Source organism: Bactrocera tryoni, chromosome 2 (genome assembly GCF_016617805.1).
Source record: "Bactrocera tryoni isolate S06 chromosome 2, CSIRO_BtryS06_freeze2, whole genome shotgun sequence".
Lineage (NCBI taxonomy): Eukaryota > Metazoa > Arthropoda > Insecta > Diptera > Tephritidae > Bactrocera > Bactrocera tryoni.
In genome coordinates this window covers 75904559-75928450 of record NC_052500.1, presented here as the reverse complement: position 1 = coordinate 75928450, position 23892 = coordinate 75904559, and the positions used below count along the sequence as shown (strand labels likewise).

General features: G+C 36.2%; 2 protein-coding genes across 2 annotated transcripts; one reads left to right on the top strand and one right to left on the bottom strand.

Moving 5' to 3' along the window:
• The first annotated feature begins 15643 nt into the window (after positions 1–15643).
• LOC120768373 (protein yellow) lies at positions 15644–22373 on the top strand. Its single transcript, XM_040095038.1, has 3 exons — positions 15644–16011; positions 20996–21401; positions 21471–22373. The coding sequence occupies exons 1-3, from the start codon at positions 15797–15799 to the stop codon at positions 22146–22148; spliced, it is 1299 nt and encodes a 432-aa protein (XP_039950972.1). The 5' UTR covers positions 15644–15796; the 3' UTR covers positions 22149–22373.
• Positions 22258–23734, bottom strand: LOC120768374 (anamorsin homolog). The gene is made up of 4 exons (XM_040095039.1): positions 23500–23734; positions 23040–23420; positions 22822–22949; positions 22258–22767 (listed from the first exon to the last, which is right to left on the bottom strand). Exons 1-4 carry the CDS (start codon positions 23633–23635, stop codon positions 22654–22656), a joined length of 759 nt encoding a protein of 252 aa, XP_039950973.1. The 5' UTR covers positions 23636–23734; the 3' UTR covers positions 22258–22653.
• Between the last annotated feature and the right edge of the window lie 158 nt (positions 23735–23892).

Sequence of the window (23892 nt, the reverse complement as noted above, 5' to 3'; positions counted from 1 at the left end):
GCCAGTAATAATAATATATGAGTACAGTAATTTACAAGGATATTGAAATACATACACCGCTAACACATAAATTCAGGTGTACACATACAGGCATACATACATATGTGTAGCTGTGTACTCGTTTCGTTGGAATCGGTTTTGGCTCCACTTAAATTTGCTGGCTTGTACGTGTTGACGGCACAATGAGCCGGTCACTAGCCGAGTGAGCAGCTTAGTGACGTGGTAACCATAAGTCTATTTACACTATGTTTTGATATGTATAATGGCTATGATTTTATTAGTGAAATTTATAGTTTTTTTTGTGTGCCATATATCCTTAGTAATGCCAACTTCAGGGTCTACCCTAATTGACTTGCGAACATGCACACGTGTTGCTCACGGTCAGGGTGGCTGTGGGCAAATAGAGTAGAATGTACATATGTACTCTTACATGGTATTTCATAGGTGTGTAGGTATATAGTCGATAAATATAACTGTCATGTAATCTCTTCATTAAAGACAAAATATGCGAGCACATATCTACGTGGAGAGGTGAGTTCTTGTCAGATTATAATTACATAAACTTGTGCTTCGGCAATATATAAAATTTCGAAAGAAACTTTAGTCATTACCACCATGATACAGACCAGCTTGTATACTAAATAACTGTAATTTACCGAAGCTGTTCACGCTTCCATCGTAAATCGGTGTCGTTGAATACTCGATATGCCTTGCATTTTATGAGAGAATAAAAAAATTTAGCTCTCTTAGTTTAATCACGGAGAGAAGCAGAAATAATATTCAAGCCCATTCCTTGTAAGCTCTTAATGATTTTTTAGAACCTAATCCTAAACTGCGAAATGTAGTTTGATTAACTTTGAGATTTCCCGTTATTGCTTTTCATTTAATACCTGTCAAAAAGTTTTCAAAATTAAGAAAACACTTGCACTGTTCAAGGCTTTGTCTAATCCGAAGCGACATGATGACCGAATTGGAATCCAATTCAATGGCCATGCCTCTTCGGACTCGAAGAAGTGCGCGAGCTATTTACACCGCATCCCTCGGGAGACAAAGGCAAACGAACTGCGCACCACTTACTTTCACCGATGAGGATGTTCAAAGTGTCATCAACAAGGTAAAATCTTCCAAATCCATTGGGCTTGATGGAATTAACCCCTCTAGGCTCAACAGGAGTAAGCTTCCTCACCAAGTTCCTGTCACTGTCACTGACCACTCTTCAAATATCCGATGTGTGAAAAATCGGAAAAGTGATCCCGCTACTGAAACCTGGGAAACCTGCCAACAAAAGGAAGTCCTATCGTCCGATAACTCTTCTCCCCCCAGTAGTGAGAAGAATTAAACAGGAGATTCCGCAGGGTGGTGTCCTCTCGCCGTTGTCGTTTAAATTCTACATCTCAAAACTCCCTCAACCACCAGAGCGAATTTCTATTACCTCGTACGCTGATGATTGTAACGGGGTGCCTCTTGTCTCCCATCAAACACCTGCATGGTGAGGCCCGTATCCTCTCAGTTAAGAAGCATAATGAACTCCTCTGCAAGCGGTTTCTACTGGGGTGTTTTCACAGAAATCATCCTTGCAGTCACCTGCTTGTGGCGGAACCGCTTCCTAGGAGCATCATGAGTTCATGATCAACTACACCGACGACATAAAACAGATCAGACTTCGGACGCAACAAACTTCAGACATGCACTAGCACAGCGGAGCGAGTAACACCTTTACCAACCCTCTCTCAGTCGAATGTGATACTTGCCCAGCTTTGGCATTGAAAATACAATTTGTGTCGGGGGTGTAACGAGTCTCCGTATGATATCATGAATACATCTGACACACCTCTCCCTATGGTCTGACCCTATCGAAACAACACGTTTCCTGGGCCAACCGTTGGATGACCTCGAAGACAACTTACCATCCTAACGGGGATTAGGTAACCGTTACAACAACAATGCCACTCTTGGCAGCAGAGGAGTATGGAAAAGGGAGATATCTACGTCTCAAAAAATGAAGACCTTAGGTGATGATACACCAATGGCCCTACTTCCACGAGACGGCTTTACAAAAAGGGTAAACTTCACAAAGATGTTTAAAGTAATTCTTAAAAATTAGGAGTCGTTCCACGCTTGCCTTCTACTGAGGAGAAACACATTTCAGTGGTATACTGACGACTCGAAAACTTCAGAAGGCATTGGTGCAGGTATTGCAGGACCGTACACCAAACTTACCCTACTCTTGGGATGTTTCTCGAACATTTTTCAAGCAGAGGTCTTCGATATTAGTCAGTGTGCAGAAATAAATCTCCAACGCAACTATCGCCACCAGTGTATCACCAAACTCAGTGATAGTCATCGATCGCTAAGAGCGATCTCAGTCTAAGAAATTAAATCACTATAACGGAGTGGTACATTGAAAGGCTGAATAGCCTACCAGTTTGTAACCATGCAAACCTGATCCAGCTGCTCTATTTAGGCTTCTAGGTAATAGGGTCAAAGCTCTGTATTGCGGTTGGATCCCACACCATAAAGGAGTTGCTTACTCGTCATATTCTAAACTGGACACTACAGGCTCAAGTAACACCTGTCTAACATAGGATTGGCTTCTTGTGCAAACTGCTGGTTTCACAGGTTCAAGGTCCTTGGATCCATTTATGTGGATAGAGATGACATTACGAGGAAGCTCATCGCTTTCTTTAATTATCGTGGAGTGGTTTACCTTGAACTTATTTCAAGGGGTCAAACTTTCAATAAATATAGTGTTTGTCCGCAAAGTAATAGGACTGATTTTCTTACGCCGCAACTGTACTTCGAAATGGATTCGGTAGAGGACGTTCCTAGCTAACAAACTGGTCAGTTGTCTCCGAGCACCTGGAGACTTAGGACAAACATTTTTGCGCGACGTACTTCTGTGAGTGGTGCGGGCCGAAAATGCAGCGTTCGCTAGAGCAGAGGTACGCGATTAAGCTCTGTATGTGTGGAAGTGACCCCCAATTTTTTAATAACTTAATCACAGTTGACGAGTCATGGATCTTTGAGTATTATCCCGAATGGCATACGCGGACAGAGGGGAATCAAGCATCATGCACCTCGGCTCTCAAGGCTATTCCGGAGAACGACTTCCGTGACGCTTTCAACGCTTGTAAATCGGGCTAACAGCGCTGCATCGACGCACGAGTTTACAACAGCGCGCCAGGCGTTCTTTCTTTTCGCCGCTTTGTCTAAAAATTCACTACTGGGAACCATAAAAAGTCATGCGCTGAAGGACACGGTAAAATCTGGCCAATTCTAACCATCAAATGAGAATACACGAATTTATAAAAATCACTAATTTCAAGCAACAGTAAATTCAATCTGCAGACCATAACATTCCGAACAAATCGTAGTTCATCAAGGATACCATCAATTTATACCGACACAAACCACAGCAGCATTCAATATTGCCACAAAAATTTCAAAATAATGCTCCGTTGAAGAAAAATCACTTATTTCCCAAATCAGCGCTTTTGCAGCGATAAAAAGAAACGTTAAAGTGAAGAGCGTAAGCAAATTCGAAGTTACGTCAAGTACTCAAATGTCTATCAGCAGCACATAACAACTTGCATATTCATATTTGCCACAATGCAACCCAGGAACCTAGGAGGAACAAATACGCACACACACACATGTGCATCATCATATCATAAGAATGTCTGAAGCACACACATAAGCAGCAAGGGCATCATCATCATCATCATAAATATGAGCATCAGCGGCAATAACCAGCCGGCAAGCCAGCAAGCGGCATAATAACAATCATAACAATGCAACTATCAAATAATAACAGGAGGGAAAAGTGCATCAAATAAATCACTTGAGTGTATGCCAAAACGTCGTTAGTTTGATAGTGCCTGTGAGCTTTTGCATGGATCATACGGAATGAGAGAGGCTGTCTACAAAAGTTTGGGTGTATGTAATCGAGCATATGCATAAGTTTGATTTTTGAAAATCGTGGGCCATCATAAATCAAATTTATTGCTTTAGTCTCGTTGCAAGCTTTTAACATGCACATCGCCGTACAGACAATCAAACGTAGTCAAATGTAGTCAATATGAATTCTTAATTTATGAGCAGAGAGCGGCGGCGGTTGTCTTATCACATTAAATACTGCATCAAGAAGAAAAGAAACGTGCAGCCATTTGACACGAGGCAAAAGGCGAAAAGCGCCCAAGATGCTTTAAAGCTTATTACTCAATTACCCAAATGCTCAGAATGGGTGAGTGAATAATAAGTTTGTGAACGAAAGCTTGTTCATAAGTCAAAAAGTCTTACGAGATTTACATAGCATAAGACATACTCAAACCTTGCAATTTTACACACAATGAAATAGTGTGCAATCTTTTTCTACTTTTTGATGGTTTCAATTATCAATTATTATATTTCATCACACTATAATATAATACTTATACATATGTATGTATGTGTATCGGAACCTTTTTTAACGATCATTGCCATTGCCGAAGTCAGTTGTTGATCAGTTCAAAGCATTAGCATCAACCGCCGCTATCTGACTACCACCAGGTAGTAACGCCGAGACTATTAACAAACTGAACGTGAAAAGTTTCGTTTGGCCCAGATTGGACCTTTTCACAGTAATTAGCTGCTACTTGGTGCCAAGCGACTGCATACATGAATTTCAAGAAAAGCTTGACAATATTTAAGCACATCCAGGTCTATAGAAGGTCAACTAATTATCGCCGGAGATCTAAATTCGAAAGCCATGTCGGTGGGGTATGCCAAACGCGGACTCGAGAGGAAAGCTCATTCTAGAAATGGCTGCGCGGCTTGGTCTAATAGTGCTATAGTTAAATAAGGGAGATGCAAACATATTTATAAGACCGAGAGGGGAGGAAACTACACCAGACATTACCCTAACACCAGAACGCATGGCAGGCTCAATACAGAAATGGAGAGTCCTAAAAGCTTACACTAGCAGTAATCATCAGTACATTTCTTTCGCGATCGACACCGAAAAAAAAAGCTAAACCCCACAGAAATAGTATTGGAACACGAATTTGGAACATTTCGAAATTAAATACTTTGAAATTAATCTCTGAAATAGACAACCAGAACCCATCTAGCAACTTCCCCAAAGTTGAAAGGAAAATTGTCGAACACACAATCCTTAATATCACAAGAGCCTGTCAAAAATCAATGCCCAAGGCTTCCCACAGCAAACATAAAGCAGCAGTTTACTGGTGGACAGAAAATATCACTCAACTCAGACACGCACGCCTCCGCCTTCGCAGATACTACAGACGAAAAGCAGCCGCATCCCAAGAAGCCGAGCAATACCCAGCAGCAAAAAAGGAGCTGAAGCGATGTTAGCAAAAAAAGAAAATGGGAGGAACTACACGAGGAAGTTAACAAAAACCCTGGGGACTTGGGTATAAAATAGTAATGAAGAAACGCACTTTTCCCCACACACGAAAAACGGATTAGTGACCCAGACCAGACTCTAAGATTTCAGTAATTCCCCCAGTTCACCCTCGAGAGATATAACTAGCCGCTAGCAAGCTCAAAGACAACAAATCACCCGACCCGGACGTGATCACAGCAGAAATCCTGAAAATAATCGCTACAGAGCGACCAGAAGTACTATTGAATGTGTACCACGCCAGAACCGAAGCCGGAATATTCCCTGAACCTTGGAAAAAACAAAGGATAATGCTAATCAGTATGGGAAAAGGAGATCCCAACTTGCCATCTGCATACCGCGAACTATGCACGCTTGATGCATCGGGAAAGCTCTATGAAAGGCTACTTAAATTCTGACTCGAAGCGGCTATCAAGAAAGCTGGAAGACTTTCCCCTAGACAACACGGCTGTAGACCCGGCAGACCAACCGTATCAGCTAAAAAATGCGTAATTGAAGGTGTAGAAGCCGCACAGATGGCATAAATCCACAAGATGAAGTAATTACAACATGGGTCACGAGACACAGAAGAAGAGCGAAGAAAACTTAATCAGGTCATGATACGGACGCAAGCATGGTTGTTCAACTTACGCAACCTCCTGTTCGCTACGGAAAAAACAGAGCTACTATTGCTAACAAAAAAGTACATATCCCTCGAAATTCCTGTAAGTATGCGAACCACTATGGATGTTCTTAAGACACAAAAAGCAGTACACTTCCTACACGTAAGAGTGGACCCCAGACAAGCCTTCTGGATCCAAATCCAGTACGCAGCAGGAAAGGCAGTGAAAATCACCTCTCCACTTAGTAGACTAATGGCCAACATAGAGGCCCCAATCAAGAAAAGAGACGGCCCCTAATGTCGACGACAATCAGCGTGCTATTATACGCAGGGTTTTCATTTACTACTTCGGAGCAGCAAAATTTCTAGAATTATTGCCATGCTATAGCTACCGCTCTCACTTAATTTGATGGGAGCCATAGCAGAACCATAGCAGAACAATGTTAAAGTCTGAAAATAACAAGAGCGAAATTGAACAAATAAAGAAAGATACAAAAACAACATGACAACGAAGATGGGGCAATGAGAGTCGCGGTAGATGGACAGCCAGACTAAGAAAAGACCTATGTAAAGTCATCGACAGGCCCTAAATTCGGAGAAGACAACTGTTACACAACCCTGCTGTTATCTGGCCATGGATACTTCAAACACCTCCACAGACTAAAAAAAGTCGAAAACCGTCATGCTTATGAACACTCATTCTTTGAATTAAGATTGATTCAGAATTTCAAAATTGTGAACAAAGTCTTACCATTTTTAGCTCATAGTAGCATTTCAACATTTGTGATTAAGGTTTTTAAGTGAATATTTTTCTTGCGAGATATTTTGATTTTATTTACTATTCAATTTAGATTTTTACTCTGTAAAATTCATTCTTTAAGTAGATGTCACTCAACTTTATCGCTAATTTCAATGATTATTCTTTTTTTAGAATTTATTACCTACACATCCCTTCCGGTAAAGGGGAAGAAGAAGCACAGAAATAACAATTCCGTTGCAATTCTCTGCAAATAAATATTTAAAGCAGCAACACCGCAATCATATACCCTTCACTTCTAAAGAGTCTATTGTATTACTTTGTTATTCTAAACATTTTCACCTTCGCCTCTAGCAACATTCCCGTTCTCATTTCTATTGCAATTTGTATACAAAATGAACTCAATATTTTCACCTTTTTCACTTTGCCGCTTCTATGTATTATTATCGTTACAATTATTGCTGGTGCATTGCCTGCGGTACAATGCCATCATTTCCTTTCGGCTTTTCACCTTGTCGCATCTTAGATTGCGCTATAATTACTATTTCAGTTTGACGCCCAAACAAAAGAATAATAGAAATATTGGAAAAAGGTGATGGTAATTCTGACAAAAGATAATTTTATGACGCGTTTAGAGCGAGCAGTTTTTGTGTCTTAAATGTTTATACTTGTATATCTGTGAACATAATAAAAGCGTAACGACTTTGGATACAATCGAACCTAAATTCACCCGGTTTGGATCCCGACAGATGCATTATTCCTAAGTATTTTCAAGATTTGCCATGTTGAATGGTATTTCAATAAATATTGTATCCTCAAATATTGTATAAAGGAAAGACCTTAGCTGGCCTATATTGAGTATGATATAATTAATTTTTTGAATCGTAACCTCTTGAAGACTAGCTATGTATATTGTCATAAGCTGTCTAAGATTCGCTAAGCATTGGCGAGTTTCCAATCGAACGCACTATACGAGGTGTTCAAACAAACAGGCAGAACTTATAGTACAATCCTACTATTCTATCTTTGTGAAGAAATTCCTTTTTTCGTGCCAAAAAACTACTAAACGTTTTAAAGTATATAAAGTCTTAAAATCAAAGGATAGAAAGAAATTTGTATTTTCATTTGTTATTTAAGCCATTCACAATAGCAAAACTGATATAAACTATTCAAAGCAAAACTTGGTAGCATTGAAGATAGTAATGTGGTATATTAATGAGGTATCCTCATACCCTGTGATATAAATTCAAGTCGTTAACTTTGTTGTTAGGTTAGGTGGAGTGATTGTCTTACGACGCACAGGCTTTTTGGAGGCTCAACACGAACAAAAGTCTCGCCATTCTATTGTTCCCTCTCTGAGCGACGGATAAAGTCCATCAATACGAACATTTTTAAATGAGCTACCAAGAGACGTCGCCGAGAAACCCTCAACCGAGAGTTGTGATTCTTTTCCTATATAGAGTCTTACAGTCGCAGAGAAGATGCTTAATGGTCTCCTCCTCTTCTACCTCTTGACAGCTAGTCTATTGGCTCGTCTGCCAATTAGATATTCCTAGGAATATCACTATTGCCTGAAGCCCATTTCAGGTTGATCGTGAAGTAGGATGCTTGATCCACCAAGAGATCAAAATATTCCTATCTTACCATAGACAAGACTCTTTGGGACTCAAATCCGCCTGACTATCTGTATATATGAAAATATTCCTGCTCGTCTGAACAAGAATGCTTACTCTTATGACTGTGATCTCCGCTTGGAACAAACAGTTGTGGCAATTTTGCAGAGAATACACCACCGCCCACCCTGATGTCTAGTTTGAAACTTTGTTGTTACTTTTAGATGTATTTTATTTTTTTTTTCTATTTTTTGCAGTACTTGGAAGTAAAAAGCGCGATTTTAGCTCAAAAAATCGCGGTTAATTTGTTAATAAAAAATAGAAAAAAATGGAGAAAAACTCCATAATCATAACTTTATTTTAAAATTGGAAAAACTTTTACCTAAACGTTTCAATTGATGAAACAAGCTTATGGCGATGATTGCCTATCCCGTAGCAGAGTGCACGACTGGTTTCAACGTTTTCAAAGTGGTCGTGAGGACATAAATGACGATCATCATGATTCCATCGAAATTGTGCGTGAATTCATTAAAAATCAGCCGAAATCATCATTGAAATTCATGGAAATGGAATTGAGCATCTCCAAAACATCGATTTATCGCATTTTGACCGAACATTTGGGCTAACGAAAGGTGTGTGCACGGCTAGTTCCGCACAATTTGACTGACGACCAAAAATTGCTCAGAATCCAACATTCGAAGGACATCATTAAAGAGGTTATTTGGCTAAAAATCACATTTTAACCATTAACCAATCCCCGTATTCACCTGATATAGCACCGTGCGACTTCTTCCTTTTCGGAAAAATGCATTTGCCCATGAAATGAAAGCGTTATGCAGACGTAGAGGCCATTCAAAAGGCTTGCACCGGCATACTGCCGGCCATACAGTAGAGGCCCGCTAATCCGGATCAATTAAAACCGGCCCCTATCCGGTATATACGGAAATCCGGATTACCAAAGACATATCAGAATGTATTATGAAAAAATATTTATAAATTTCTGTTTGTTTATTATAACAAATAATACACATGTTCCAAAAAAAACAAAAAAAACTTAAACCAATAAAGCATAAAAGCGAATGTAGGGAATAATAAACATGTGATCCGGATTAGAGAATACGGATAGAGAATGTCGGGAGAGAGAGAGCGGGCCTCTACTGTACCGGCCAACGAGCTAAAACACTCGTTCGACATGCTTTTGGACCGTGCAAAAAGCTGTATTGAAGCAGCATTTTGAATAAAATAAATTGATTTTGCCGAAAAAACCATTTCTTATGTTTTTTTTTAAATCCTGTTTACTTTGGAACGCACCTTCTACATTAAAAAGATACTAGTACATGGAACAAGTGTCAAGTTCTTTCTTATTGCTTATTATCAGTGCTTTGAAAGGTTTTTAACTGCAGAAAATTATTTTGAGATATCGACACGCGATTCACATTAAAACACTTTAAATTATAATTTTTGCAACACTTGCCTGCACTTAATAGGCACATAAATATTCATAAAAGTAAAAATAACAAACGTAACATAAAATGCTTATGATATGTAAACTTGATTCTTAATGCATACTTGATGTAAATAATTATAAATCAAAACAAGTTGAATTTATATCTTCCCCGTTAGCTTTGAACTCTGCAATCTTCCAAAACCTACCGGATGTATGTACTACAAAATATTTGGGAAGCAAAACAAGGAACCGGTAGCGCTATAAATAAACTATACAACAGTAAAGAGGGGCCGGAATGCCGAGAGGACTGAGGTCGTGACTACAACATGGGGAATCAAGTTTTGAAACCTTGGTTTGTTAAGTTATCGCTTATATTTCTGCAAATATAAAAATACATACATCGATTGGTGGATGATTTTGGAGGTCAATCTTCAATTTTTTGTTACACGTTATGACTTATACACAAAACAGGGCATAAATGTGGTCAAAACCATAGAAAAGCTTAAAAATAATTGAAGGATTGGATTGACTATATACCAGATTAAAAACCAGTCTTAAGTTACTTACGAAGAAAAGCTTGGGAGAAGGTCGATGGAAGGGTTTACAGCCTCAAGCCCTCTGTCAACTCCAGCTTCACGCTTCCTGACTGTTGTAGTGTCTTCCAAGCCGAGGTTGCAGCCCTTAAAGTAGCAGTAGACCTGCTGCTCCGGAGTGCAACGGCCTTCAGAGAAATAGGAGTTGCTTTTTCTATGGCTTCACAAAGGACTACATAATCTTCGATCAGCCATCTAATCTAACCTAATCTACCTACGAAGGAAAATGTAGACAAATTGGACAGCATCGTCTTGTCACCGAATCTGGTTAAGGAAGACTCTGTTTTATGTAGAATAATGAGAAGACTGAGAATGAGACCGATTAGTTCTACAAAGAGATTAAATATATTTATGTATGGTCAAATGAATGGAACTCTACCGAGAAGTTTGGCAGTCAAATTTGTAGTAAGAAACTGAAGGTTACTAGGGTTTTATTATGGATTGAAAATTTCATTAACACTTGAAGCAATTTAACCCGAAGATTACTCCAAATCAATTGGGAAGTTCATAAACATCTAAATTGCTTAATCATATATGTACCAAAAAACCAAACCACAATGTTGCATACAAAGAATTAGAATGAATGGAATTAACATAACTGGTCGAGCTGTAGAAAACTTTTATTCAAAATCAATGAAATGCAAAAAAAAATATTGGCATGAACTTGCTTGGCACATATTATTTGGAAACCCCCTAAAAAACCAAACAGCAATATTACAAACTTTTATACCTCAACATTATTTCTAATTTTTATTAGCGTTTACTTGTATTAGTAAAATTGACAACGCGTAAAACGTCAAACAAAAACAAGCGTTACGAGCGCGTTAAATTCATTACAAATAGACTAACCAGAATTGTAAATAAGGAAGCCAATCAAAAAGAAATTCCATACAGTTTCAGGTGTGAGTCAGCAGTCGTTTCGAGCTTTAAATGCCGCATTCAAAAATATAAACAAAGAAGTGCGAGCGCAAGCGATTTCAAAGAATAATAAACAACACAGTTAATGGTGTCTGACTTTGTATGATGTTTGTTATGCTGTTTGTTCGCGAAATGAAAGTGTTTTTTTTCAATAGCCAAACTGGTTTTTCTTTCAAAAAGTCTAAATGGATTGGGAAGTAAACTACTGAAAATTTGGTAATCAAAAGCAAAGCTTTATAGTTGTATTATTACCGTTATTGGAGATTCGGAAATGAAAATGTACAGATTAAATGATCTATTATGAGTAGTGTTAGAGATTGTATTTGATTAGCTATTATTTATCATTCAATGTATTACTTATAACTCGCTTAATTTTTTTTTCTTAATATTATTCAAATTTTATATTTTCATACATTGAAGGGATAGTTCGAACTGAAGCTCTTCGAAATGAAGTTCTAATAATCTGAAGGCTATCGAAGCAGAACGTAGTATAAAATTATCACATATTCGGAACGAACCCAAAGTACTCAGTAATCATAGACAAAGAGTCGATTAAAATTCTTCAATAGATACTTTAAAGTACTGAAAGTACTGTGTTAATTCAATTGAAAGTTCAATATTTGTTCTTCATACTATTTTTTCTTTCTAACTCCTCTCATCATCTACAAGTTCGCCATCTCCCACGTTTGAGGCCTATGGTCTTTTTGCCATCTCAGATTATTTTTAAAGCACCTAATTCACCCAGTACCGACATTCTTTTTCTTTAGTGAACTATGTCAATGTTATCGTATAACAGCTTGTCGTTCCATCGAATGCGATATTCGCCGTTGCCCATGCGCAAAGAACCATAAATCTTCCGCAGAACTTTTCTCTTGAAAACTCGTAACGTCGACTCATCGGATATTGTCATCGTCCATGCACAATATAGCAGGTCAGTCCGGAATAACACCTATTGGCAATAGTTATTCCGCGTTGGATTTCCAGGCTGACATTGTTGTTGGTGTTAGTTCCGGGTCCAAGATAGAGGAAGTTATCTGTCAACAGTGACGTGGGAGCCAAGTCGATGACTGTTTCTTTGATGACAGGAGATATTTCGTCTTATCCCCTTTCACAACCCGTACGCTTTGCTTCCTTATCCATTGATCCTGACGGAGCTTTTGGTGTTGTTCAACGTCAGCTTAATGACTTTATCAACAAACAAAATTTTCGTTATCGGACTGAGTTCCTCCTGAGGCAGGAAATGCCATTACTATTAATAGCGCGCTTTAAACCCGATGTTGCCCGACCTTTTTTTCTCACAATCTACTGAAATCGACACGGACGATCTCTATTTCCAACAAAACGATACGCCGCCTGATGTTTCTCGTCAAAACATGAACACATTCCATGTAAAATTTGGCGACTTGTTACTTTCAAAAAATGACCCAGACAAATGGCCGCCAAGATAATGCGTTTTAACAGCTCTACTTTATTTTCTCTGGGAGTATGTTAAATGAAAGGCTTATGCAAGCAACCAGCAACGTTCGAGGAACTCGAAGACCACATTCAGCGCACTATGGCCAAAATGCTGCTTCGGGTCATCGAAAACGGGTGGATATATACAAACAAAATCATTTGGCCGACATTTTGTTTAAATAGCATAAAATTATCTGGATAGCAAAAACATATTTGGATCAAGTTTGACTATTTAATTTATTTTTAACGCTACGTTTCTCTTGTTGATAGATCCTTTATGTATGACAATGTCAACCATATCCCTTGGCAGTATTTAATAATATAAAAAAATTAAATTTAAAGCCCAGTTTATTATAGAAAATAAATTCCCACAGAAAATAATTATTTTCATTAATTCATATTTCCGCTACATTACTTTTTATTGCTGAAATTTCATAACTATTATCAAATAAAATCATGTTTTAATGAATAATATAATGAACTAAAGTTACAGTTTTCGCGGAAACAAAAAAAAATAAATCAATTTGATTTCACTTGTCAATCAAATTCATATTACTATAAATATAATTTAACGTACATTTGGTTATCATTTGACTAACTTTCGTGCAAAAAAATATTAATTTACATAAAAGACTGACAAATCATATAATTTACATAAACGAAATCAACTCTGGCGGTCGCTGCTCATGCCAAAATTTATGGTTCGCTCCACAAATAGAACGTTACCGCTGTCATACCGGCAGTCCACAGCACACTCCGTACAAATGATGCCATCAGTTTGTCATATTATTAGCTGCTTTATATTTGTTATGTTTTGTTTATGCGATTTCATTGACTGCACAAGAACAAAAACCGCGACAGCTCAGACAGACCGACCAAAAACGCGCTTGATAATCATTAATAAAATGAAACTAAAATAAAATTGAATATCGAAAGTTAAAATTGAACTGACTGACAGACGTATTTAAGCTCACCAAGTGTCACACAAAAGCAAAAGTTAATAATACTAAAATTAGTGTAATGGAAAAAGGTGCATTTAATATGCAAATTAATTTCTGTGCATTCTATATTTGTAAGAATAACCGTATTGTATTTACATAATGTGCGAAAAATACTGTAAAAGTGTATAATTTACTTTTTTTGACCAATTAAATCCAAAACTGTAAACCAAGCTTAATGTCTGGAGAAGTGAATTTAAGGCGTTGATGTGTTAGGTGTGGATATATACATACATATGTATGTACATATAAAATGTGGCAAAAAAGTGCCCGGAAATTGCAAATAAAACGCAAAATATTTAACTATTCATCAATATTTATTTTGTCGCCTTCTAAGTAATCCTAACCAGAGGTAATACACTTGTGCCAACGATTCTTTTTAAGCACTTTCTGTGACAGCCTTCAGCTGCTTCAACAAATTTTGTTTAATCTCTTTGATCGACTGAAAACGGGTTCCATTCCGGTGATTGTTGGCTTGTTTGCATGTCAAACTCATAAACCCATGTCTCTTCGGCAGTTATAATGCTCTCCATGAATATGGAATCGTAGTTAGCACGATCAAGCATGTCCAAAGAAACTTATTTACGGTACTCTTTTTGAAAAAAAATCAGCTTTATCGAGACGAGTCGTGCAAGAACGCGTTTCATACCCAAAATATCCACCAAAATCATTCGAACGGAATCGCGAGAGATGTCTATCTTTCTCACCATCTCTCTAGCACTTGCCAGCCAATTTTCAAGCACCATATCTTTCACTTTTTTAATATTTACATCACTTGAAGAGGTCGAAGGTGTTCCAGAATTAAGCATGTCTTCAACGATCTCTCGACCGTCTTTGCAGGCTTTGTACCACTCATAGGCTGGTGTTTTTGATAAAACTAAATCACCGTAAACTTTTCCCAACTTTCGCAACGGCTTCGCACTAACCGACTGTAAGACAGTTCGACTTCGACCACTCGGTGCCCAAATACCCAAGAAATGTTCTAAAATAATATTATCCAAATTTGTTGAAGAAGAGTAACAGATTAATAAATAGTGAAAACTTCGCAAAAATTCTAATATTTGTAAAAAATGTCGAACTGGCTAAGTGGGTCACGCATTTATCAAGATCTCTGAGCTGGTAATTTAACTTAAATGTACAATTTCTAAGGATACTAAATTTAGGCACAATACCAAGGATTAACACGTAGCATTTTTCAACCCAATCACGCTACTCGAACCTCTTTCTGCTGCTGCCATATGCAAGAAGCAGGCTTAAAGATCTGAGATATTTGGTTTAACTAGTCCTCGTCTTGTTTCTGCGTTGAAAGATTCAACTATTTCATGATTGGCGTTTAAATTACCATATTTGCTGTTTTTAAATATCTTTATACACTAAAAAAAGGAATCAAAATATATGTAATATAAAGATTTGTGTTGGGTTCAATGCACTTTTCGTATACAGGATCTCCAACTTCAAGAGTTTTCTGGCAACATAGCTGCAAATCTATCTAAATATGATCACCGATTCGGAGACCAAGCGTAGAATCTAACGTAACCTAACCTAACTTCCTTCTTTATGACCAACCTAACTTACAGCATATAAAAAGACATATATTCCAGCCTCTTTAATGCCAACAGCAAAACTGTAAACAATTAAGCAAACTGATATACCCAGCCGAGCAACATGTTGACAGCCTCAAGTGGCAATGTTGCAGAGCAAACAAGTAATACGAGAAGAGTACTTCGGAAAAGCATTAGCCGACAAACGGTTTTGTGCTAACCAACAAGTTCTGTCTCATTTTAAATGTTTTGCAATAGGCTGACCGAGCCAACAGCACCAAACCGATCAATTAATAAAAAGCCAAAGTCAAGCTTAAACCGAACGCAGTGTAAAAGCGGCGCGAGTGACGGTAACAGCGTGTATTTCAACGGCAACGGTTTGCTTGAATTTACGAATACTCAGAGCAATTTGCGAAAAAACAAAATCAATACAATTTTGAAACAATAAATTGTTTGACAAAAAAAAACGATGAAGTATCTCTTTTTCGCCACACTGCTCTGTGCGGGCATTATCTTCTGTAATGCTAAGTTAGAGGAGAAATTTTCGTGGAAACAACTGGAGTTTGAATGGCCAAATGCACAAGCTGAACAAGAGGCTATCAGCAAGGGTCAATATGTGCCCGAGAATAATTTGCCTTTGGGTTTGGAGCGTTGGAATGACAAACTGTTTGTCACTGTGCCAAGGTAATGGTTACACAAAAGGTGAAATCACACTAAATTATATAAATAATTGAAAGACATACAAATCTTACGTCAATGACGCATTGTGCAATATGGACAGCATTGGTGTGGATGTACTTAGATTTTGTGTGCCAGAATAAGAAGAAAAAAATTAAAAGTAAATGAATTCTGAATAAATTCGAAAAGTAATTGTGTATAGAATTTAATTGCAGATTAGTTGTGTCAACAGAATATAAAAAAGAACCATTTAATAAGGTGTATTGATTTAATTGTTTGCGGTTTTTGTTTGCAAATAATAGTTATCTGCTTTCTAAGTAAAATTATAAAAGCGTGCTGCTTTAATTTAAAGCTTGTTTTATTATTTGTCATTGTTTTGTACCGTAATTTTTATGACACATGCATACACCGAATGTTTGGCGAAATCTCTTAATACCAAACGGTTTTAATTTATGCAAAAAAAGCAACTAACCGAAAGCCAGAAATGTAAACCAACTAGTTTTCACTACCGGTTTTTTGTCATAGATTTAGTTTGTCAAGTTCATGATAAGCACAGCAGTAAGAGCCGCACCTATATAATTATATGTAACAGTTAGCCTAAATACATACAGGCATATGTATACTTGTATATCGATGATTCGGTAAATATGGGTAAACATTTTACATTTTATAATAAGCACAGGGTATATTAAGTTTGTCACGAAGTTTGTACCACCCTGAAGGAAACTTGGGACTCTAGAAAGTACATTTATAAATGATCAGCGTGACGAGCCGTGTTGGTTCATACATGTTCGTCTGTATACACGCCTCACTAATTACTTAATTTTTGAGATATCGATCAGAAGTTTTTTACACATTCTTTTCTCTCCAGGAAGCTACTCGGAACTGATCGATCGATCAATATTAAGTTATGGTATGGAAAACTTTTTAATTTGACAAGATATCTTCACGAAATTTGGTACAGGTTATTGTACAAAACCCACGTAATAATTTCTAAATACATTTTTCAGATCGAACTACTATAACATATAGCTGCTATATAAACATAAAGCTCAACTGCCAAAATCCAGATAGATATATTTAAGAACGTTTTTTAACGCTATAAGAAATGCACCTGTGAAGGGTATAATAGCTTTGGTCCAATCGTAGTTTACGTTGCAAATTTTATTGTGTTTAAAATTTTTTTTAATCAAGTTTAAAACATAATCATAAATTATAAAATATAAATCTTATTTATAAAGTAAAACAAATAATTTGTACAAAAATATTCCTTACTTACCCATTTGCTGTTTTTTATATTAATATATCAATAACTGCATCTCGCGATACCTCTTTTTGTGAATATTTTTTTGTATATTATTTTAAAAACTTTTCGAACTGCCCTACTTTTTTTCATTGCATTTTAACTTCATTTTATTTTATCACACAATTTCCCACCAAAATATGCATATATTTTAGATCACGAGAGTCTTCAAATTACATATTTCGTACATATGTATGTACTATAAGTATATTTCAGACTTATAAATAACATATTTTAGAAATTCAATAAAAAAAATCAAATAATTTTATTTTAAACATTTCACATATTAATAATTTCGGCAGACTTCTTTGTAAATTTCACTTATTTAAGATTAATTGAGGCTTTAAGTGCCTTGTAAGGGCATTTTACGAAACTTTAACACCTAACAACTTCATTTTTCTCTACATTTCAAACAAATATTTTACACAAATTTACACAGCTAAAATTTGCATGTATATTTAAGATTAAATACTTTGAGAACACTTTTTACGCTTAACGAACCGGTAACATAGCGTTGAGAATTGTAATTGCGTAAACGCATTTTTGTATGTAATCCAGCAGCACCTTTTTTTAACAAGTGTAATTGTATTTATTTTATTTTTTAGATAACAAATTTCCCAATTAGTTTTAAGCTTCACACATTTCTCATTTATAATTACACCGAATCAATAAATTTTTTTCCCCTAAATTAGTATATTTTTTCTTTTTTTATGTTCGTGAGAAGTTTTGTCCTTTAGTCTGTTGATGTCTGTTTGTTTAGAAAACTTTGCTTGTCGCTTGAAAAAAGATGGATGTACAGATGGATGTACAGAAATGTACAGATTCGTACGCGAATTTCCCCGCTGCTCTACTTTTACTAAGTATTTGGAGTTTTTCTTTACTAGAATTTGGCTTTCTCTTTAGTAGCTATGTATATTCCCCTTTCCTGTACACAAAATACCGGACTTCTACTCGAAACAAAAACCAGCACATTCTTCGCCTTTCTAACCGCTTTTTCTATTATGCCGTAAGAGCTAGAAATAATGACGCTTTCATTTTATTTGTATACCGGTGAACTTATTCTTTTCAATATATTATCAGTTATTTAGGTTTTAACTTCTTATTTATTTACATATATGTATGTATTTATAACATTCACCTTGTTGTGCGCAGAGCAATTGTCACACTTAGAATGCCTCATAATCCATTTAGCCGTATACAATTACATTTGTAGCTATAGTGTGAGCACTACTTAATCACTAATTTTTAATTGCCTTTGAACTTTACATTTAACGCTCGGGCAAGTAACCATTACTTTTTTAAACTAAGTTAAAACTTTTATCAACAATCAAATCCTGATGGATTAAAGCAGTGAAGCACGTCACATTTTATATACATTATTATAAACTCCACTTTACTCAAGATTAATTCCAATAGCAGTCACTTGCTTAATATTTTTTGCCAAAATTTCAAACGCAAAGCGCGAACTAAAAACAAAGCAACAGATGAGAAGCAGCGCCTTGCGCATATTTCACATATACATATATGTAATTTCTGCACAGATATCTACATACATACAAGTACATACACATGTACATTTGAACTTCAACATTCAACATTTCTTCACTTCCGTTCTAAGTGACACAGATGCCCGCACACACACGGATTTCCGATTGTAGCAACAAAATGTCTATATCTTATATTGGGTTATTTTATTGTTAGAAACTCGACGTTATGTTAATTTCAACACAAGATGTTTATCGAATGCATGAGGTACTTAAAGTTTAACCGCCACTCCAATCTTGTGCCACTAGCGCCGCTGCAAGAAGTGCAGGCTTGAGATCGTGATCACCTTCATTAATTACTTCCAACTTGTATGTTTAAAGCAGTACCGGGGCCTTGCTTTTATGTTTTAGCATATTATTTTGTAGTATGCTTCTAGTATGCACAATTTTTATAACTAAATTATTGAAATCAAACTGCAATTTCATTTCTTTACGCGTTCTTGTTGAATTTCATTTCGAACTGTCAAAATGCCGCAAACCAAAAACATAACAAGTTAACGGAGATTAACGAGTTCTAATAACTCTTTGTTTGTTTATTTATTTTGATGGCTGCGCTCTCTCAACAGAGCGAATTTTTTGCATAATTATTCGTCATTTACTTGCATTTTGACGTAATGATATAAATTAAAAGGCAAATTTAAAATGGCTGAGTCATTGCGAATACTTTTAACAGACATAACAGCACAGCAACATACAAACATATGGGTGCACATACACTAATTTCCTATACATTGCATCTTTCTGTCAAATAAATTGTTGCTTTGTTATTTCATGCATTATTCAAACTTTATTTTACATGCTTCAGGGCTTTTGCGATAAATTCGCCTACATCTGTTATAATCAGCTTTAGTTATGGCATTTGCTACTAAACAAATCCATTTAAGCAATTTTCAACGCCATTACCAAAGTTGTCAATAGTAATGTAATATTATATTCAATTACCGTTAAATTTCTAATTATCATCGTGACAACGTAAGTGAACTTAGTTCAATGTAATTGAACTTAATGGGAAACATGTTTTGACCCACTTTACCCTTGATGCCCCATTTAACCGCAACTTTAGGTAGACCCTATGTTTGTGTTGAAGAAACGTTTACGTAGTTTAGCTGCCAGTTTGGTACCAACTAATTTGATTTTCGTGGTTTTGGCTACGCGGCTTAAAGCAATTTGTTGCTGCGCGCATTAAATTGCAAAATTCTGACTGTAATTATGCAAAGTAGATATTGCCAAAGTTTTTGCAAGCGATTCTTTCTTGTAATAGCTTACAATGGCAAATTACATAACGTTACAAGTACACACATAAATACAAACACTACCTAGTCAATCGCCGTAAACAGTTAATTATACGATTGGCAGCTCTCAATCTGATGGGCAACTCAATTGCGGCGCGAAATCATCAACCGATTTGAGGTTGATTTGTAGTGACTTTGAGTTTTTTCTTATGGTTGCGAAAGAGTTCGTTGGAAACGTGATTTTGAAGCGTGCTAATATTTCTTTTTTGTTTTTTTTTTTTTGTTTTTCTTCTTAATGGAGAATTTACAAATCAAAAGATTATATTGATTTTATTTTTTTGTTCTTGTTTTTTTTTAATATATTATAAAATTTATATATTTTTAAGTCAAAATATTTGAGAATAAATATGTTTAATGTTTAAAAAATTTTATATTTTAATTTATAATATATTTATAAAATTTCATTTTAATTTTTTATTTAATATTTAACCTGTGCTCTTCCGATCTATAATATTAATTTTGAATTTATTTTAAACAATCCAGTAATACGCATACACTTTTAAATTAATTTATAACATTTTATAATAAATATTTTTAATATTTAAAAGTTTAATCTGAAGATTTATAAAAAAAAGTTAATACACATACACATTAAAATTTAATTTTCATTACTTTGTTCATTAATATTATACTTTATTCTATAATTAACTTCCGATTTCTTTTGCGAGTATTTGTAGTCACCCTGTGTTCAGAGACATCTGTGTATTATAATATAAAATTTCACACAACTTGTTCCACAATTTATAAAATAAAATAACGGTCTCCAAATTTCATATTTAATAAATAACAAAAATATGCAAAAGCCTTACCTATAAGTGCGTACTAATATAAGCTTCCTATTATATTTCTAGATGGAGGGCCGGTGTAGCAGCTTCACTCAACTACGTTGATCTTAAGACTACGGATAAATCTCCCAAATTGCGTCCATATCCAAGCTGGGAAGCAAATACACTACCAATCGATGTAGAACCACAAGAAGCCAAAACTCCAGCTGGTGGTCGTTTGGATGCCGAGAAGCCGCAATCGGTAGAAACCACATTGAAGGATAATGCCACAATTATATCGACTTTCCGCATACAAGCCGACGTTTGTGATCGTTTATGGGTTTTGGATACTGGACTAGCAGATATTCTGGGCAACCCCAAGCAAATCACGCCGAATTCCATTGTTATCTTCGACCTAAAAACTGACAAAGTGCTGCGCCGTTTCCCGATACCAAAAGATCAGATAAAGGACGACAGTTTCTTCGCAAATATTGTAAGTGAATGCATCAGAGTAGATTACTGAGACTTAACACAACACATGCTTATATTACTTTACTTTAAGGTGATTGATGCTGAACGCACGGAATGCAACGACGCCTACGCATATATACCCGATTTGGGCGCTTACGGGCTTGTGGTTTACTCATTCCGCGACGATCGTTCGTATCGTGTCAAACACAATTTCTTCCATTTCGATCCGCTACAAGGTGATTTCAATGTTGGTGGCGTCAACTTCCAATGGACAGATGGTGTATTCGGTCTGGCGGTTGGTCCATTGAAAGCTGATCACACAAAAGATATTTATTTCCACGCTTTAGCCAGCACCAAAGAATTCAAAGTCTCAAATCGTGTCTTACAAAATGAAACACATGTAACGAGTCCAGCAGCTTATTACGATTTCGAATTTGTTGGCGATCGTGGCATGAATGGACAATCCACCGCGGAAGTGTATGACAAAGATACTGGTGTTATATTTTATACACAAGTCAATAAGGATGCTATTGCATGTTGGAATGTGAAACGCCCATATGATTTGGAATCGCAAGGCCTTATCGATTCCGATTCACATGCACTCGTGTTCCCCAACGACATGAAAATCGATAATGAAGGTACTGTGTGGGTGTTGTCGGATAAGATGCCAACATATTTGTACAAAGAATTGGACCCCTCAGCAGTGAACTATCGCGTTTTGAGTGGCAACAATCGCGAGCTCATCAAGGGTACACCCTGTGAAGCTTAAGATTCTTTATACGTAAGACGTTAGCAAGAGTCGAGTGCTAGTATGCAATATAATGCATTTTAATAAGTATAGATATATTTACGTGTGGCACAAATCATTACACACTATGTTTTAAGTTATTGTTATGTGCAAAATTTTATTGTTTACTACTCGTTACTAAAATTGTTTAAGCACACATATTGTGATTTCATAAATGAAAAATAAATTACATATATAAAACTTCTATATATGCGAAATATTGATATTTAAGGTTGTTTCGAAAAGCTACTGCTAATTATTGGTTGAGTAGGGTGGTCCAAAAACGGCAACGGCAAGAGAACACACTCAAACTTCGCAAACCAAACCTCAAAATTATGTAAACTGCTGCACATTTTTTTAGCATACATCAAATCCTGATATCCTAAAACTATTTCCTCACATCAGTCGGAATTAAATATGCTATATTAATTCTTAATAGCATTAAATACGATGCATGTAAATCACAGCAAAATGTGTTCAAAATTGCTTAGATATCATCATTAAGTAAATTGCCAGCCAATTCTACCTTTTCACCAGGCTTAAATGCAGGCATGCCAATATATGGACATGAAGAACAACGGAATGCATCACCTAAGTAGCACTAGAAAGAAATTCATTAATTAAAGTTTTATGAAAATAAAGAGTTGTAGCTTACATTGCCACAGCTGGATTTAGCATTTGCTGTGTCAGCCTTAGACTTTTGTGCAGCCTCAGATTCAAGCTCTTCCGCTAAACCGCAAGAACAATTTTTGCAGGCCTTTCGTTTACCAGTGGTGCCACAAACTACACATAATGGGAGAATTAATATATATTATACACATATTTCTATTAGCAGATTATTTGAATATCATAAATTTACACATTTTTGCATACCTCTTAGACTCTCAGGATCCGGTTTTTTTTTATCCTCTTCATCCAACAAATCATCTTCATCGATTAGCTCTTCATCGCCATCACCATTAACTTTCCATACTGATGGTGTTTTGCCGTCTTTCTTAGCAAAGGACAGCTTGATTGCTGAGCCAGTTTCATAATTTGGTTTCTGACTAGTCAAAGTACCGTCCTCCTTATTTATACTAACGTTAATGAAGCCAGAAAGTTTTAGTTCTTGTTGAAAAACTTCCGGTGTACCAAAAATACTGGCTAAATATAATTTTCCATTTGGCTTCAGCAAGCGCAGCAATTTATCGAAAGCATCTGTCAACTGTGCATTTTCAATCACAATTAGATCAAACGTAGACTCGCCGTAAGTAGCTGCATTAAGTATGTTGGGAGATAAAAGTTTGTAAGTAAATTTCAGCTGAGTCATTTGTTTTTGTGAAATAGTACTTACCGAAAGTCAAGCGATTGATATTTTCTAGAATAACCTCGCCGCCAGTTGCCTCTTTCAATTTTTCTGTACTGGCCTGTACAAGAGATGATTGTGTCCATATGAAAAGTGTTTTCTCTGAGCCTTTGAATTGTTCCATTTTAATAAATTATAGATACTTTTGGGTATTAAATTTGAGTTTGCACAATCTGTTAAGATAGTTTGTATGTTTTTTTTTTGTACACGATAATAAACAGCTGATTATGACACTGAGACCTAGAGCTGCTAATCATATTAAAAAATTTCGAACATCCGGTTTATTTTGATAGTGCATGGATGGATTGATTAGTACACCTAAATCATTAAACTTTACAACTTTTACTATTTTTCAAAAAGCTAAATATGTTTACTAAACGC